Below are 18,201 nucleotides of genomic sequence, written 5' to 3' on the forward strand. Positions count from 1 at the left end.
CGATCCTGACGGAAGCTGTGTTCAGGTATCTGGTTCAAGTTTGACTCAACCTCCCATCTTTCTGAGGTCGGTCAAATGAGTCCCCAGCTTGCTGGGGTGAAAGTGGAGATGACTGGGGAAGGCAATGGCAAACCACCCTGTGAAAAGTCTGCTGTGAAAACGTCGTGATGTGACATCACCCTAGAGTTGGAAACAACTGGTGCTTCCACAGGGGACTACCTTTACCTGTTTTAATGTTTTGTGATGTTGCAGGTCCTTGGCTTAATATTGATAATTTTTATGCTGTCGCTTTTATGATCTTGGGTTATTGTTTTACTTTGGGAGACTCATCAAGCTGCTTCCTGGAGAGGCAGCAGGGACATTTCAAAAATACATACAAACTGCGCAATTGGTCCATATATTGTGGGATGATGTAATTCCTGTGCATCCTGCATGACTCCTTGCTCAGGAAGGTGCTTCTGCACTAAAGTTCAGTCCAACTTTTCCAACAAAAACATGTTTTCTTCAGCTGTCCACCTGCGCAAAAAGCCACCACAAGCGTCCAAGGTGCTGCTACAGGGGTTCTTCCCTTTGTAATTATCAAAATCATGGTGATTTATTCTCCTTAGGGCCACAGCCCAGGGGACTCCTCCCAAGATCACCTCTGAGGCCAATAACATCAACATGAGAATCAAGGGCAACAGACTTTCTTAAAACCAGCCCCAAATGGCATAAATAATCCCTATGGTACCCCAGAGAGCTCGGGCTGGGGGCTCCACTGGTCTGAAACCCACCTGCCCATCTCTCTCATTCAGCTCTGCAACCCTTCTGTAGCAGCAGTTCAGTATCCTTGGGCCTGCAAAGCAGCTTGGACTGCTTCTCCTATGTAGCTGGGGGGGTCACCAGGGAGGGGGCCGAGGATGACACAGTTGCTGGTCTTGCTGCTGGTCTTCCTGCTTCTGCCTGTCTCCGCCTGTGAGGTGCTGAAGCCCAAATGCCCCTTGAATCTGATCAAGGATGAAAACAAGCCCTGGAATTATTACAGGCCAGGAGACCATCTCATTGGGGGGCTCATCTCAGAAACTCCTGTCCTGTTCCAACCAACCATCTTTTCAGAGCCTCCCTCCATCAGACTTCATGGGTAAGTTGCAGACCACCCGTCTCTGGTTTCAGAGGCCCAACGTCTGACAATTCCTGTCTTCTAGTGCTGGTCCCTGAGCAAACACTCTCCTACAGTTTTCTCCCCATTTTGCATTTTTGGGGAGATTCTGGGGCTGTACAAACTCCAAGATAACTTTATCAGGGGTCATTTTGCAGAAAAATAGGTGGTGGAGCTTATCCAGGGATTGTTATGTGGCTGCACATACTATTCAATGGATAAGGAGGTGGAACTCTCAGAAGGAGGAGGTGGAACTCTCAGAAAGGTTCAGGAGCTGTGCTCCTGTGAGCTCCCACTGAATCTGAGGCCTGGACTTTATAACTGGCCAGTGGTGATGTTAACTGTGAGCCCCTGCATATAACAACTTGTCAGTCATCAGTCCAAAGAACAACCCTTCTCTTTGCTTTGAAGCCATGAGAGGCAACACATGCCGGGGCTAAGGAGCTCCTTGCTGGCTACACACCAGACTTCATCGGTAAGTTGCAGCCCACCTGTGTCTGTTTGTCCTGAAATAGCCTCCCCCCAAATATCTAAATGAGATCCCCAAGCATTTTCTTTGCAACACAACAGGGGACTGCACACCTTAGAAAAGACCCAGCGGCTCTTTTTTGAGAAAAAAAGGCAAGCCCCTGCTTTGCAGCTCGGAGAAAGGATAGTTTGAGCGAAAGTTTTTGAAATGATCCAAGGAAACATTTCCAACAGCAAATTGGAAGCATTTATGAGGATGAGGCTTCCTCCCCCAGGGAATCTGCTCCTGGCCCATAGTAGATCCCCAGAGGCCAAAGACTCCTCCTTTACAGCCAACTAAAAAGATGCCTCTGATACCTTGAAAGCCGTCTACTGAGCAGGCACTAATCCACAAAAGTGCAAGAGAATAAGAAACGGGTCGCTGGTGAAGGTGCCACAGGAGACCCCTGTTGCTTTGGGCTGTGCCTGGCTAATGTGGCTGCCCTTTGGGAACGATTGCCCCTTGAGCAGTGAGAGCCAGGCAGAGGGTCCTTCTGGGGTCCAGCATGCTGTCTCAGCTAGTGCTGTGGAGGAGAAGGCTGTCCACAGTATTAAAGGCAGCATTCTTCTTTAGTACTTTGCTGTATGAATGTACTCCTTCATGCACTTTGAGGCAGGGAAGCACATGGATCCACCAGGATTGTTTGCAAAGCAGCCGTTGCACCCTTTTCTACCACCACCACCCAGAGCAGCCCCTCGTCATTGAAAAAAGGAAGCACATTTTCTAAATCATCCCCTGAACTGCTGCAGGAGTGTGCATCTTGCCTGGTTCATTTCTAAAGTAGCTGTGACCATTTCCTTTGAGACATGCCCACCCTGGTATGAGGGCCTTCTGTCTCATCTCACCGGCTCTGGATGTGAGGAAGGATGAGGAGAAAGCTAAGGATGAAAGATGTATGTTCTGCGAAGGGCCAGAGAGTTAAAGAGGAAGGAATTCCACCTGGCTGTGTTGTGGAACAAGGGTGGACAGTGCAATACACACAGGCATAAACACAAATATAGTATCTGATGAAAAAAGCATTGACTCTTAAAAGCTCATACCTCTTAGGGGAAATGGTTTCCTTAAAGGCCAAATGATCCCCCCTTTCCCAAGATCTATTTCTGAGGAATCAAAATCTTACCAAGGCTTCTTTGCTAGGAAAGTAGGCCATTCATTTAAGAAGGATTCATTCTGATCCCAGAGCCCCGAAGTGCCCAGCAAGCTGGCGTGTTTTAACTGACACACAGATTCTCTCTTTTATGGAGGAATGCAGACAAGTCAGTCAGGCTCCAATAACTTGGAGGAGCCTTAATTCTGGTGCTGGACCTAAGTTTTGCTCACAGAACACTTTGCAGGACATAATCTTTAGATGGGATACTCATGTCTCCATTGTGTGATCATGTTCTGGAAGCCTAAAGGTCATACAATTAATCTGGGGTAACGGTTGGACGAAAGGACAGAAACATCATAAAAAATGGGAAGCTAACATAAACTGGCTCAGCTATGAGAAATTAGTTATCAATGTAATGAATCCATCTCATCCTCAACATCTAAAATAAGGAGAGAATGGATGTTGCATGTTTACCAGCCAATAATCAACTACATTTCTCTCACAATATCCCCCAAATCTAGTTAGTTGTTAAACTGCTGCTGGACTCAAACTGAGCTGTTTATTTGCAGACCAACATGGCTACTCTCACCCGCTCTCTTTTGCAGGAAAGGTGTGACAACGAACTGGCATGTCCTGTCTTTCCTCTTTGCCATTCAGGAGATCAATGGGCACTCCCAGGGCTTGCCCAACCTCACGCTGGGCTACAACGTCTACGAGGACTATTTTGATGCCAGGATGGCCTCGGAGGCCCTGGTAGACCTGGCATCAACGGGGCCATCCAACGTGCCAAACTACCACTGTGGGAGGCAGAACAACTTGCTGGCAGTTCTCGAAGGAGCCGAGTCAGAAATCTCCAGCCAGATTGCCAGTGTGCTCAGCATCTACAAAATCCCACAGGTAGGAATGGAGGAGGGGAGGACCCTTCCCAGTCACACCAGGGCAGTGGAAAAAACATCACTGGGCATCAAAAAGGACAGGCAAAGAGAAACATGGGTTTTGAAGCCAGCTGGGAATGGTTTGGAAGATTTGTCTCTGGCTGTTGGCACACACACACAAAACCTTCCTCTTGTTCTGCTGCCTCCTTGGGTCAGTCCCAGGTTTGTGACATAAGACCCAAAACACTTTATTTAGAGTGGGGATGCATTTGCATGCCAGGAATCCAGTCCCTCATCTCAAGGACTTGCAATCCCTCAAAAATGCAGTTGCCTCTTTCTATCCTTGGAACACCTTTCAGCTCCCCCCTGCCCTTCCACACATAATGCAAAAGAACAGTGGCAGCAGAATATGTAAAATACAAAAATACAAAATATTGTGCAAAAACAAACACTCTTGACTAGTGTATACAAAATTCTATTGACATGAAATGAACAGCCTACAACAGTGGGCATGCATTCATACAGTATAAATAGAAAACAAACGAATGTCTCAAAACAATATTCCAGGGAGGACCCCACACAGTCTCTGAGTTTTCCAAACTGAGTACTAAGACTCAATAATAAAGTTCCCTGGAGTCCCTCCGTTGCTTGTTGACTTCTGAAGGAAAAATTCTAGCCTTCACGCAAACCCCAGCTTTGATTGTGTTCCGCTGCGCCTGCAGCTTCCTCGTAAGTCAACTGTAAACAACAAAGGTGACCAATAAAAACCACCCTAAACCAAAGCAGTCTTAACAAAAACATACAGAAACAGTTGATAAAACAACCTGAAACTTCCAGCCAAGTTCTCTCTCAAACGCCCATTTTGGTATCTTAATTTGCGGCTTGGGCTAACAGAGCCCACGGCTTTTTTTAAAAAGCTGACCCAAGGCCATTCCAGCAGGTGCAAGTGGAGGAGTGAGGAATCAAACCCAGTTCTCCCAGATAAGAGAGCTCTGGCTGACCCAAGCCCTTTTCAGCAGGTGCAAGTGGAGGAGTGGGGAATCAAACCCGGTTCTCCCAGATAAGAGAGCTCTGGCTGACCCAAGGCCAATCCAGCAGCTGCAAGTGGAGGAGTGAGGAATCAAACCCAGTTCTCCCAGATAAGAGAGCTCTGGCTGACCCAAGCCCTTTTCAGCAGGTGCAAGTGGAGGAGTGGGGAATCAAACCCGGTTCTCCCAGATGAGAGAGCTATGGCTGACCCAAGGCCCTTCCAGCAGCTGCAAGTGGAGGAGTGGGGGATCAAACCCGGTTCTCCCAGATAGGAGTCTGCACACTTCACCACGACACCAGACTGGATCTCTTGCACATTCAAACCAGAGCCAGCAATGCTATTTTTCATCTGGCAGTAAAAAGATGATTCGGTTCATGTTATTATTACAGGAAATAAAACTTCACCCAAGGTCAGGACCCTGTCTTAGATTTTTGGGTAACTGCTAATTTTGCTAACGTGACAATTGTTTGAGAGGGCTCAGATTTGGTGTTGTGTGGCTATAACTTCGATGGTGCTTCACAGTGATCCAGATCAGCCTGGCCCACCTAGCTGGGCAGAGAGGCTCTCCAGGTGTCAGACGATGGGATCTCAAATCAACCAGACCTTGAATTGTTGCAAAGTTAGGCTTTATTTGATAATCCATAAGCATCGAAATGAAGGAAAATTGAGACTGATACATTGTAGCATTAGAGGGCAGGCTATATTGGGGCACATCAAAGGGAACTCTACAAAGCCACAATTCTAAACATTGCTGAGGTGAGGTGCAAAGATTCACACGGTCTCCCTCTCTTATCTTATCTTATTGTTACTGTTAGTCTTCCGGGGGATGGCCAGGCGGCTGTCCCTGGAGGCGCTTTATCTTCAAAGGGGGAATTTCTGCCTTTGTTAGTATCAAGGGGAAGAAATGTTCACATCAAGCATTGGCAACATCTGCATTCTCTACTTTGATATGCAAGGTCTCTTCTCATGGTTAGTAACAGCGTTGCAAGATGGCGACAGTTCAGCTAAGCATTTTATTCAGTAGAGTTACATCGGCTGACACCAGGGTCTCAAGCACAGGAAGGTCTTTCTGAGCCTCTGCTGGGGACATCGCCTGGGAGCTTCTGCATGCTGAGTGGGGGCTCTGCCACAGAGATGCTTTCTGAGGGCTGCTGGGAAATCCCTGCCTGCAGCAAAGGTACAAGGTGTGCTGAGCTCACAGAGGAACACTGCACCCCACAGATTACACAAACACACCTGGAGTTTTGTCCAGACAACCAAAGGAATCACCTGCCTCTGCTTTTCTTCCCAGGTCAGCTACGGTTTTGTCGCTTGCCTTCCGAATGAATTCCCCTTTTTGTACCAGAAGGTGCCAAAAGCAGATTGCCAGTCCCAGGGCATTGTCCAGCTGCTTCTGCACTTCCAGTGGACGTGGGTCGGTCTCCTTGCTCCACAGACTGACGGTGGAGAACGCTTCCTGCAGACGTTTCCATCCCTGCTCATCAGGAACCACATCTGTGTCGGCTTCTCACAAAGCATCCCATTCCTGGCTACAAAAATGCTGCTCTTCCCCTACAGGGAGTTTTGTTTGCAATCAAAAGTTAATGTGTATGTTTATTATGGAGAGATCCGCTTCTTTTACAGCACAATATTAGTTGTCCAAAAACTTACTGAACTGTTTGCCATGAATCTCATTGTAGGAAAAGTCTGGATCACAACAGCTTTGTGGGACCTCAGTTTGACCTTGTCACACAGAGTTTTGTCTCCATGGTTTGTCCATGGCTTTTTCCCCTTTTTATTCCATTCTAACAAAAGGAGAAACATGGAGGAGTCTTATGCAGCTAACACTGGCATCACACAATTTTTTAGAGAAGGGTTTAACTGTTCTCATTCAAAACCTGTGACATCTGTGAAAGACCAGAGAAGATGCATAGAGAAGGCAGGACTGGTGGAGACTCTGCCCCGGGATGCAATTCAAGGGGCCCTTTCTCTCGATAACTACAACATTTACAACAGTGTCCGTGCCGTGGCCCACGCCCTGAAGTCTGCCTACTCCTCCAGATCCTTGAGGTCGGCCCTGAAGACTGGAGGCAGGTCTGTGCTTCAAAGGGTGCAGCCGTGGCAGGTAGGCCCCTTTCCTTGGTCATTAACTCATGAAAGGACTTTAATTCAAGCCTGGATTCTTAGCTGGGTGATGCTTGAAGCAACTTACAGGATATTCAAATCAACCACTATTAGCATTGCCATGATTGATGATGATGATGATGAAGACTTGACTCAGAGTCTCAGAGGGGCTTGCCGTCACCTTCCCCTTTCCCTCCCCACAACAGACACCCTGTGAGGTAAGTGGGGCTAAGTGACAAAAACTGCTCTTCAGAGAACAGCTCTCAGAGAGTTATGATTCACCCAACGGGTACATGTGGAAGAGGAGCAGGGAATCATACCCAGTTCTGCCAAGTAACAATTAGTGCACTTAACAACTAAAACCAACTAGCAGACTAATTCCCTTCCAGAACTCTGTTGGATCTATTTTCCGTTTTTCTTCAGACACATTTCTGAGTTTGGTTTGAAGGATCCCGAAGGGTGCACAATTCTCTTCAAGTCTTATATTACATATGGGCATTAAAGGTGTGAGTGAGTGATTTGGCTACTGCAGAAATTAGTTTGGCTGTCCTTCCTGACCTAAGACAAAAATGTGTGATCCAGAGACTAAAAAACTGTAAACTAGCTCACACCAACTCAGCTTAGAGGGAACAGTGGTCAGAACAGATACATTCCTGAGGAGATTCCTCCTTGCCTCCGGGTGTGGTAGACAGAGACTGAAGTCCTTGTTTGGTTGTCTGTTCCAGGGGAGCTGTACTTTTGTCATTAGTGTTGTGCATCCAAATGTAATGATGAACATCTGCAAATCCAGCTCTGAAAAACCTCTGCTGCAGGCCCATGCAGCCTGCCCGGCAGTTTCCCCAAATGCACTCAGACTTGTTCTCCTTCCAAAGACAAGGAGCACCAAGTTATCAGCAGCTAGAACTGCTTGGCTGTGGCCTGTTCCATCCACCCCACACCAATGGGGGAAGGATGTCCGGGGGGGGGGGGAGGACTCTCTTACTGGCTCCCTCTGCCCCTTCCTTTATCCTGGCTAATATCTCAATGCTGGCATCTTCTCTTGTATATTGCAGCTTCACTCTTTCATGAGGAACTTCCAGTTTCACAATACTTCCACGGATGGAGTTTATTGGGATGAAAATGAGGATCCAGCAGCTAACCTGGACCTTATGAACTGGGTGTTGCTTTCCAACACGTCCTTTGGGGGAGTGAAATGTGGGAGCGCAGAGAGACTGGCGTCCTCAGACATCAAGTTCACCATTGACACGGAAGCCATTGTGTGGCCCAAGGTGAGGGGGGCACCAGTTGCTTCTCTCTATTCCTTGTATTGTCTCTCCTGCTTTAATAATTGGTTGGGTCCTCTTTGTAGTGCCCGGGGAAAAGAGGGATCTCAGTAGGATACAATGTCACAGAGTACACCCTCAAAAACAGTGTTTTCTCCAGGAAATCCAATTGTTGTAGTCTAGGGACTGGGTGTAATCCTGGAAAATGGTCTTCCCTAGGTCTGGAGGTCATTCACTAGCTGGGAAGCAAAAGGCCCCATCAAGTCCTTTCCTGATAACAAAACTCCTTCACACTGTTTGTTCAGTGCTCTTTTGTTTACTATTTAGAGCATGCCTCGCTCCCGGTGTACCGACAGTTGTCCCCCTGGCTATGCCAAAGTGGCCAAAAGAGGAGAGCCTGTTTGCTGCTATCGGTGTGTTCGATGTACAGAGGGGACCATCTCCATTCAAGAAGGTGCGTGACTGGGAGAAAGGGCAGCCTCAGGAAAAGAGGAGAAAGCTTTACTCAGATATTTTCTGCAAATCTTGATTTGATGCAGGGCAGTTCAGATGAGCATCCAAGAATGCGATTCATTCTGTTGTTGCGCGATCAGACATCCAATACTATCACGCTCTTTTCTTGGAGCATGCTTAATCAGATGGTGATTTCTGGGAGGGGGGGGGGTCCATTGAACATGCGCCCAACTGTTTGGAGCTGGAAAATCAAAGATTGCTTCAGAGGCAGGGGGGAAGGTAGAAAGTTTCCAGTATTAACATTGGCGATCCAAACCAAGGAACTGCCAAGAATTACTTTCCTAGAAATTGGCAGTGACAATGATATCTTGAAATCCTCCACATTGAAAAAAAAAGAATTTTTTCCTGTTCTGAATAGTGGGATAACGTTTCCCCCCCCCCCCCCCCCCTCCGATCCTGTGTTGATTGGAGAAGCAGAAGCGTCACCTCAGATTCCCAGATGATCTGGCAATGCGCATGTCTGCTGGGGCTTTTTTTTTTTTTTAAAGGTGGGAGGCAGTATCGCGCGTGAGCTGTCCAAACAACAAAAAGCCGATCTTGTGCCGCTGTTTTGAAAAAGGGCTGGACTTTCTGTGCTGTCAAATTAATGCGCCATTCAGGCGTAGCAAGCCTGGATGACCCTCGATGACGCTCGATGGGCAGATGTGGATGTCTGAACAAACACATTTAATCCGTCAGCCAGACGGAGCTGTGTCGTCACTAATAGTACGTATAACTGCACCCTAAGAGAGGAAGTGTCCTACAGAGAATGAATCCAGCTTGGCAACCTCTGGCTGCTGTGTGGGCAGTTCCATTCCAGGAACTTCCTTCCTAAGAGTCCTTTTGGTTCATGATCCTTTAGACATGGTAACGCCAAGCACTGAACCAGGCACTTTCTGCAGCTATTTCATGTTCTGAAATTCAGCTGAGCCCAATCAATTTCACACAGTCCCGCTAGAGCCCTGTCAGAGGCATTTCATAAGGTAGGTGGAAAGGAAAATTTTGGTGACACTGAAGTTGTGTTCCTCTCTTTCCAGATGCAGAATACTGCAACAAATGTCCAGAAAATGAGTATCCCAATAAGGAACAAGATTTCTGTGTCCCCAAAACTGTCATCTTCCTCTCTTATGAAGAACCACTGGGGGTCATCCTAACTTTCTTTGCCCTGTTTCTGTGCCTAAGCACAGCCTTGGTGTTAGGAGTCTTTATAAGACACCTAGAAACTCCGCTGGTCAAAGCCAACAACCGGGACCTCTCCTACGTTCTCCTGGTCTCACTCCTGCTGTCCTTTTGCTCTTCCTTCCTTTTTATTGGGCGGCCAAGAAAGGTCACCTGCCTTCTCCGGCAAACTGCCTTCAGCACCATCTTCTCGGTCGCTGTCTCCTCTCTCCTGGCCAAAACCATCACCGTGGTGGTGGCCTTCATGGCCACGAAGCCCGGGAGCGGGATGAGGAAATGGCTGGGGAAGAGTCTGGCAAACTCCATCGTCCTTTCCTGTTCCGCCCTTCAAGCAGGCATCTGCACTGTCTGGCTGGGGCTCTCTCCCCCCTTTCCAGATGCTGACCTGCATTCCTTGCCTGGACACATCACCCTGCAATGTAATGAGGGGTCTGCTGCCATGTTTTATGGGGTCCTGGGCTACATGGGCTTCATGGCGGCTGTCTGTTTCACGGTGGCCTTCCTGGCCAGGAAGCTGCCGGGGGCCTTCAACGAAGCCAAGCTGATCACCTTCAGCATGCTGGTCTTTTGCAGCGTGTGGGTGTGCTTTGTGCCCACCTATCTGAGCACCAAGGGGAAATACACGGTCGCCGTGCAGATCTTCTCCATCTTGGCCTCGGGCGCTGGTTTGCTGGGCTGCACCTTCCTCCCCAAGTGCTACATTCTCTTACTGAGGCCTGACCTGAATACAAGGGAGCATCTCATGATGAAAGCGAAAGAGGCCACCTGAGTCTTTTCTGATTCTTTACCCAGCCCTGTAGTGACTAGGCCAGTGCTTTTGCATTGCGAGTGGATGCCCTGAACTGCTATTCTATCATGTCATCTCTCTTCCCTTTTGTTTTGTTTATTGTCACTCAAGATTCCATAGAACATACACATATATTTATTAATTGAAACATTTCTATCTCACTTTCCCTGGAAGTTCAACGTCTCTTACTGAAATAAAGTGAGTTCAGCCAGCTCTGAACCAACCAAGAACACTATTGCAAGAAGAAACAGTCACAGAGGAACACAGGCAAAAATGCCACTATATACAATCTGGCCATGGCTAGCCACACCTCCCTAGCAGGCAGCAGTTACTCCTGCCGGGTCTCCCCAGGCATCTTCCTTTGCATCTCTTTCTTGCAAGTTGTTACATGCCTGGCATCCTGATTGGCCAGTTTGTCCAGGCTTCAGGATCCTGGTTTGCTCTGAGTGCCTGCCTCACGCTCAGGCAACAGGAATCCAGTGAGATGTAATACATAACATTTACCATCGTGTTACACAAGCATGAAATACGGCCATAGCAATTAAAACACAGCAGTAAAAGAGAAAATTGTTAGCAGCTCTACAGACATTCAAACGGTATAACTCCTCAGTGCCACAGCAGCAATTCCAGTTGCTTCTTGTAGTGTATCGGCAGCCATATGCGCCATGCGCAGAGGCGACTGGGCTGTCCCAGGCGCCTCCAGCGCGGGGCGCGAAATCCCCCGCCAATCACCAGCTGTGGCGGGAAGTTTAACAGGTCAGGATTGGCCTGACCTGTCCAGTAGGCTGTACCGGGGATTGTACATAAGCGGGACCCGGCCCGCGTGTTCCCTCTCTTGCAATGTGCTCCGAATAAAGAATGTTGCCCTACTCGTGTCTCCAGACTGAGTACGTTACACTTCTTCTGAAAGAAAGGTCTCATGGCCCCTCCTGAAGAGGGAGGGGGCTTGGCCAGCATCCATGCCACTCCTTTCCTATACAGACATCCACCGTCAAAGAAAACCTGAAGAAGAAAAGTCAATACATGAGATGAACAGCCCCATGGCATTTGCACTGACTTTTTTCAGATTTCTTTTTTATTTCTGTGAATTAGCATTTGGGGACCACTGAGTCTTCTAGTCCTCAATGAGGGAAATGCCTGGACTCGGGTTGCTGTCTGGCATTCACTGGTCCAATTATGAGGGGATTGTAGTCTTGAAGGAACCACACAGTTGAACTTGATAAAAACGACTGAGAAACAGGTTTCCTTCAGCCGCATCTGTAGCTTAGTTGTTTCTTTGTTTTCCTTTTCTCCAGCCCTCTCAGTATCACAGTAACAAAGTTTTGGGTGAGCTAGGCCCCAGAATAGCTTGGCAAAGCAGATTTCTTGCTTCACTGAAAACATGGAACAGAAAGGCATTTCAGTTTTAATTGTTTTTAACAGGAACAGCACCCATACCTTTATAACACCGAGCAGACAGGCTTCCTACTTCTAAACTGCTTTGGACTGTAATCTGTAACCAAAGGCAGAATTGTTAGGCACATAGAGGGACAAGGCCTGCTGAAGGAAAATCAGCATGGTTTCTGCAAAGGGAAGTCCCACCTCACCAACCTTTTGGCATTCTGACCTGGTAGATATTATATACTTGAACGTTCAAAAGGCTTTTGACAAGATACCTCACCAAGGATTCCAGAGTAAACATGGTAAAAAGGACATGTTCTCTTACGGATTAAAATCTTGTTAAATTTGTTAAGTCTTGTCAAATGACAGGAAAAAAAGAGTAGACAGTTCTCATAATGGAGGGAAGTGAGCAGTGGGGTCCCACAAGGATTGGTATTGGGGCCGGTAGTATTTAATTTATTCATAACTGATCTGGAATTGGGGGTGGGTATTGTAGTGGCCTGTGGGAGTCAAGAAACCAGACGAGACGACCGTGGGGAAAGCCGACCTCCTGAGCCAGGAGCGCTGCTTTATTTATCCTCGGAAACCAGGCGTTGGCTCAGGTAATGATTGATAACCTTTTTGCAACAGTGCAGTGCCAGGGCAAAGTACATGCACACGAGGCAGTTTCTGATGGGGCCCTGCAGGGTGCAGGCAGCACAGGCAACCACGTGGTTTGCCAGCGTGGAGTCTGGTACTGTTCCTGCCCCTACAGTGGCCAAGCTGGTATATGCCACAAAATTATTCAGGATGGTGAAAACCAAGGCTCAATGTGAAGAGCTCCAAAAGGACTTCCAGAAACTGAGTGAGTGGGTGACAAGGTGGCAAATGAAGTTCCATGTTGGTAAGTGTAAGGGAGGACTCTGGGACAAACTGCCCACTGGCCTGAAGAATGTCCACTCCAGTCCCCCCCCGGGCCTCTTCTCAGCCCCCAACTGCCCACAATCAGATAAAAACGGGAGAGGAACTTTGGTCACAGGATTGGCAGTGTGCCAGCTGCATGCGCCCTAAAGGTCTCCAGGAGACCAAGACTGTAATTCGTTATGAGGAAAACAGAAGTCGCTTTTCCATAGATATTTGAGTGGACAGACCAGACCCAGAAGGAGATGTCCAACACGAGGTCTATTTCACATGATATAAGGCACTTAATAGGGTAAATAAATGTTTCGTGCGTATGGCTTCGCTATGTAAGGTGAATGTGGCTCCCAACTACACCCTGCATAGGTTACAGTCAATACTCCCTCTAAACTGTGGAGTCTTGAGCAAAAATTCTGCTTTGTGAGCTACTGCATAAATTAGTTTGCTCTGGGGCCAGTTTTCCTGAGTGAAGACAAAAAGGTGTGAGCCGGAGGCTAAAAAACTGCGATAAGCTCACACTAGCTCAGTTTACAGGGAACACTGGTTACAGTTTTTCCCTCAGAAAGAGAGTCCCAGTTTCTTCCTGAGCCACAGCGGATGGAAATGATCCGGAGGGGAGATTTGATCCCCCTTCTCCACCCAGGCAGGTTAGTCCAGCTGAGGAAACTTCACAGGAATCTAATTTCACAACTGCCAGGCTTCTTCTCCAGGTTCAGAGTTGGCCTTTTCCCACACAGAGCTCCTGTCCACAGAACCCACACCTGTAGGTTAGGAATCCTGGCCCTTTAACAGGATGCTTATCTGTCTCCCAGAAACAAGCCAAGCCCCAAATCCAAACTAGAAAGCCCAACAAAAGGCTGGCCAAGCTGCCACCTTTACCCAGAGCCACCAAAATCCCTTCTCTGAGGAAAAACATTTTCCCTCCTTTTTAAGGCAGAGGCTGGCTCACCCCCTCCCACCTGGTGGAGTTCCCTGGGCCCTGATTGGCTGACAGTTCATGGGGATTTGCACAAGGCCAAAATCACCTGGATCGCTTCAGAGCTCTGGAAGATAGGCAGGTCTCTGGGCGGTGATTGACACGGATTCATGGGTTTGTCCTTCAGCTTGTCTAGTCTGTGTAGTATAGGAACACATACCATGCAAGAGCCAGTTTGGTGTAGTGGTTAAGTGCACAGAGTCTTATCTGGGAGAACTGGGTTGATTCCCCACTCTTCCACATACAGCTGCCAATGTGATCTTGGGTCAGCCACAAGTTCTCTCAAGGCTGTTCTGCTCAAGAGCCGTTCTGGGAGAACTCTCTCAGCCCCACCTACTCCACAGGGTGTCTGTAGCGGGGAGGGGAACTGAAAGGAGATTTGTAAACTGCTCTGAGACTCTTTTAGCTAGCAAAGGGTGGGGTATAAATCCAATCTCTTCTCTTCTTCTTCAAGTGGGGGTGCTGTCCCATAAAAAAGAACAAGGGCATCCATCTTCAGGCAAGCAAAAGGCATAGAGGAGAGGAGAGGATGTGATATCTGGGGAGTAGAAACACAACAACTACAATGTCTGCATCCATAGTTGGCCCTTTTAGCAGTGGAGACAGCACCGTTTGTCAGAAATGCCATGTTGGGTGTGAGATCAGCTGAATTAAAAGTAGCTTTTTCTTCACACCCTTAAAGAATGGAGAAAAGGGAAAGGGAGGGAAATGTTAACTTGGAAGGAGAAGCGCAGGTTTAGCTTGCATTGCAGTTAGAGATAGTGTACAGAGCCCAGGCAGCAGTCAGTAGAGTCCTTTGTTGAATCAATCCATCACCTTCCGTGTCTTCCTCTCATCCTGTTGCCCTCAATGTTTCCTAGCATTATTCTCTTTTCTGGTGACTCCCATCTTCTCATAATGTGACCAAAGTACAAAACCTTCAATTTGGTCGGTTAAAAATGCCAGAAAGAGTTCAGATTTGATCCAATCTGGAACCTACTTTTTTTGTCTTTTTTGGCAGTCCACAATATCCATGAAACTCTTCTCCATCACCAAGTTTGAAATGAATCAGATTTCTACCTCTCAGCTGTCTTCATTGTCCAACTTCCATAACCATACATTGCAATGGGGAATACTATAGTAAGAATTACCTTTCAAATTAAGTTATTAGCGTACAGAGGCAAGTGAAGCAAGTGAAGCCAGGAGTGGGGAAGAAGCTGGGAAGCTGCGGACATTATTGGCCTAAGTGGTAGTGATAAAATAAAGCTGGGTGGCTCGGTCAATTTAAGGAACTTATGTACCAATCCGAAAAATTACACTCATTAACCATACAGAAATCATTATGCTATTATAATTCTAAATATACTCCATGTTGAAGAGAAAAAAACAGTTTCATTTAGAATAAAGGATCCTCTTTTACCTCAGAGCCACCCAGCTGCACTCACTCTTCTGTCAGTCTACCTTATGCCACTAAGCCACCCTGTCCTTTGAGTCTAACTAAGACTTCCATGGGGAAAGCCTTGGTGGGAGAGAAGATAAGGGAGGCTAGGAGGCAACATAACCCCCACCACCTCAGAATACGGCAGGAGAGGTGGCTTCACACAGGGAGGGGTCACAGAGAGAAAGAGCAAAAAGTGACAAGTGTATAGATGTCAGGAACAAGCCGCTGACAATGTTTCATTTCATGATTCTTGTTCTTTGACTGATGGTGGTATTGCTGATCTTATTGCCCTGGTATTATTATCCTTGCCTATTAACAAGTTCATAGTACATGTAACCTATTTCAGGACTTCATATGATACTAATCTCATTGGAGCGCCAGTTTGGTGTAGTGGTTAAGTGTGCAGACTCTTATCTGGGAGAACCGGGTTTGATTCCCCACTCCTCCACTTGCACCTGCTAGCATGGCCTTGGGTCAGCCATAGCTCTGGCAGAGGTTGTCCTTGAAAGGGCAGCTGCTGTGAGAGCCCTCTCCAGCCCCACCCACCTCACAGGGTGTGTCTTTTGTGGGGGAGGAAGGGAAAGGAGATTGTGAGCCGCTCTGAGACTCTTCGGAGTGGAGGGCGGGATATAAATCCAATATCTTCTTCATATGATACTAACCTCATTGTGTGAACTTGCTTCCAATTACTAACAATCATTAGGTTTCTTTTTTGAATGTTTAGTCCTTTCTGTGATGTGGGATGCTCCAGGTGGAAAGAGGCTGCGGGAGGCAGTTCTAATGTGGTCTCCCTGGGCAATGCTGGCAGGTACCAACGGAAGAGAAGACTTGACCTTGCCTACAGAGGCCTGAGAAAGAACTGCATATTATTCCAAAGGACTTTCAAAAGAGTTTGGGGGGGCTTGGGAAACTGAATAGCCGTTCCCCCCATCCTCTTCTATAATAGTTGATAACTTTCAATTGTATTCCAGTCTGGCAAGACCTGTACAGGTGTTCACTTGCCATGTGTTGTTTGCTTTAAGTATCATCATTAAAACTTCTTTTGATCCTACTCAAGAAGTCTCATGATTGAACCTGGGCAAAACCTTACAATATATTATATATCATTATATATCAATAATTTATATATATATTTTATATATATATATATATATATATATATATATATATATATATATATATATATATATATATATATATATATATATATATATATATATATATATATATATATATATATATATATCAATAATAGAACTGATGGGATATGAGAAGGTAGAGAAAGAAGTACTTTTCTCCCTTTCTCACAATACAAGAACTCGTGGGCATTCAATGAAATTGCTGAGCAGTCGGGTTAGAACTGATAAAAGGAAGTCCTTCTTCACCCAAAGCGTGATTAACACATGGAATTCACTGCCACAGGAGGTGGCGGCGGCTGCAAGCATAGACAGCTTCAAGAGGGGATTGGATAAACATACAGAGCAGAGGTCCATCAGTGGCTGTTAGCCACAGCGTATTGCTGGAACTCTGTCTGGGGCAAGTGATGCTCTATATTTTTGGTGCTTGGGGAAGGACACATTAGGAGGGCTTCTAGTGTCCTGGCCCCACTGATGAACCTCCTGATGGCACCTGTTTTTTGGGGCCACTGTGTGACACGGAGTGTTGGACTGGATGGGCCATTGACCTGATCCAACATGGCTTCTCTTATGTTCTTTATGCAATAAAGGTATATGATGATATCCATTCAGAATTATTTGATTTTCTCTGGAAGTGCTGGCTTATTTGAATATGTAGTTAGTTATTGTTTTCTTCCTAATTAAAAAGTTTCATTGTGTTGTAAAAAGCTCAAGTCAAAGAAGCTTTCCATCAGTTTTTCTGGAAAGAGACGTGACATATGACCAACAATATTTCTGCTGCCAGAGAGATGGAAGCCTAATAGAAGAAGAAGAATTGCAGATGTATACCTCGCCCTTCTCTCTTAATCACAGACTCAGAGTGGCTTACAATCTCCTTTATCTTCTCCCCCCACAACAGACACCCTGTGAGGTAGGTGGGGCTGAGAGGGTTTTGTGCTGTATTCAGCTGAAGAGTAACCTTTTAGCCATTTACAGCTTCTTTGTCTTGGGTTATTTAACCACACAGGAACATTTTTTAGATTTGGTAGAAACTTTCCTGACCTGCGATATGCATTTTGTATGAGACTCAATCACAATAATCTTAAATAGCTCCCAGGCATCCTGGAGAGATTTGACTCTTTTAACTCTCCCTTGGAACTTCCTTCTAAACACTCCCCCTTTTAGACCCCTGGAGGTCATTCTCTGGAAGACAAATGTGGCGGTTTTGGACTTGGAGGGCAACTTTCCATTGACAGCAATGCTGAATGGAATAGCACCGTGGTCACTCTTCCCCACTGGAGCAATAATATTGACATCTTGCACCAGATCTCGAGTTGGGAGTTGCTCGCTCTCTGGTTGGCTCTGTGACCAGCAGCTCCACTGCATCTGTAACATCTACAGATGTCACAGACAGCCAGACATCTACAGATGTCACAGAGAGCCAGTTTGGTGTAGTGGTTAAGTGCGCGGACTCTTATCTGGGAGAACCAGGTTTGATTCCCCACTCCTCCACTTGCAGCTGCTGGAATGGCCTTGGGTCAGCCAGAGCTCTCTTATCTGGGAGAACTGGGCTTGATTCCCCACTCCTCCACTTGCAGCTGCTGGAATGGCATTGAGTCAGCCAGAGCTCTCTTATCTGGGAGAACCGGGTTTGATTCCCCACTCCTTCACATGCAGCGGCTAGCGTGGCCTTGAGTCAGCCAGAGCTCTGGCAGAGGTTGCCCTTGAAAGGGCAGCTGCTGTGAGAGCCCTCTCAGCCCCACCCACCTCACAGGGTGTCTGTTGTGGGGGAGGAAGATAGAAGAGATTGTAAACTGCTCTGAGTCTCTGAGAAGGGTGGGGTATAAATCTGCAGTTCTTCTTCTTCTTTTACAAAGTTTGTTTCTGTGGCCTGCCTCAAGCACCGCTCCTCTGTCTTGGCTCACAGACTCCGCCCTTCGCCTTCAGGC

General features: G+C 47.0%; 1 protein-coding gene across 1 annotated transcript; it reads left to right on the forward strand.

The window, feature by feature from the left end:
- The first annotated feature begins 899 nt into the window (after positions 1-899).
- On the forward strand, positions 900-10,446 carry LOC132579046 (vomeronasal type-2 receptor 26-like). Its single transcript, XM_060249182.1, has 6 exons — positions 900-1,120; positions 3,342-3,633; positions 5,933-6,745; positions 7,797-8,012; positions 8,334-8,460; positions 9,536-10,446. The coding sequence occupies exons 1-6, from the start codon at positions 900-902 to the stop codon at positions 10,444-10,446; spliced, it is 2,580 nt and encodes an 859-aa protein (XP_060105165.1).
- Positions 10,447-18,201: the final 7,755 nt, after the last annotated feature.

Source organism: Heteronotia binoei, chromosome 11, assembly GCF_032191835.1.
Source record: "Heteronotia binoei isolate CCM8104 ecotype False Entrance Well chromosome 11, APGP_CSIRO_Hbin_v1, whole genome shotgun sequence".
Taxonomy (NCBI): Eukaryota; Metazoa; Chordata; class Lepidosauria; order Squamata; family Gekkonidae; genus Heteronotia; species Heteronotia binoei.

What these genes read in the sequence shown, in the direction of transcription:
- LOC132579046 (XM_060249182.1), top strand. Translation starts at nt 900, where the DNA reads ATGACACAGTTGCTGGTCTTGCTGCTGGTCTTCCTGCTTCTGCCTGTC. An exon ending in AAGCCATTGTGTGGCCCAAG is followed by an intron (nt 8,013 to 8,333) that starts GTGAGGGGGGCA and finishes TTTACTATTTAG; the next exon opens with AGCATGCCTCGCTCCCGGTG. An exon ending in GACCATCTCCATTCAAGAAG is followed by an intron (nt 8,461 to 9,535) that starts GTGCGTGACTGG and finishes CTCTCTTTCCAG; the next exon opens with ATGCAGAATACTGCAACAAA.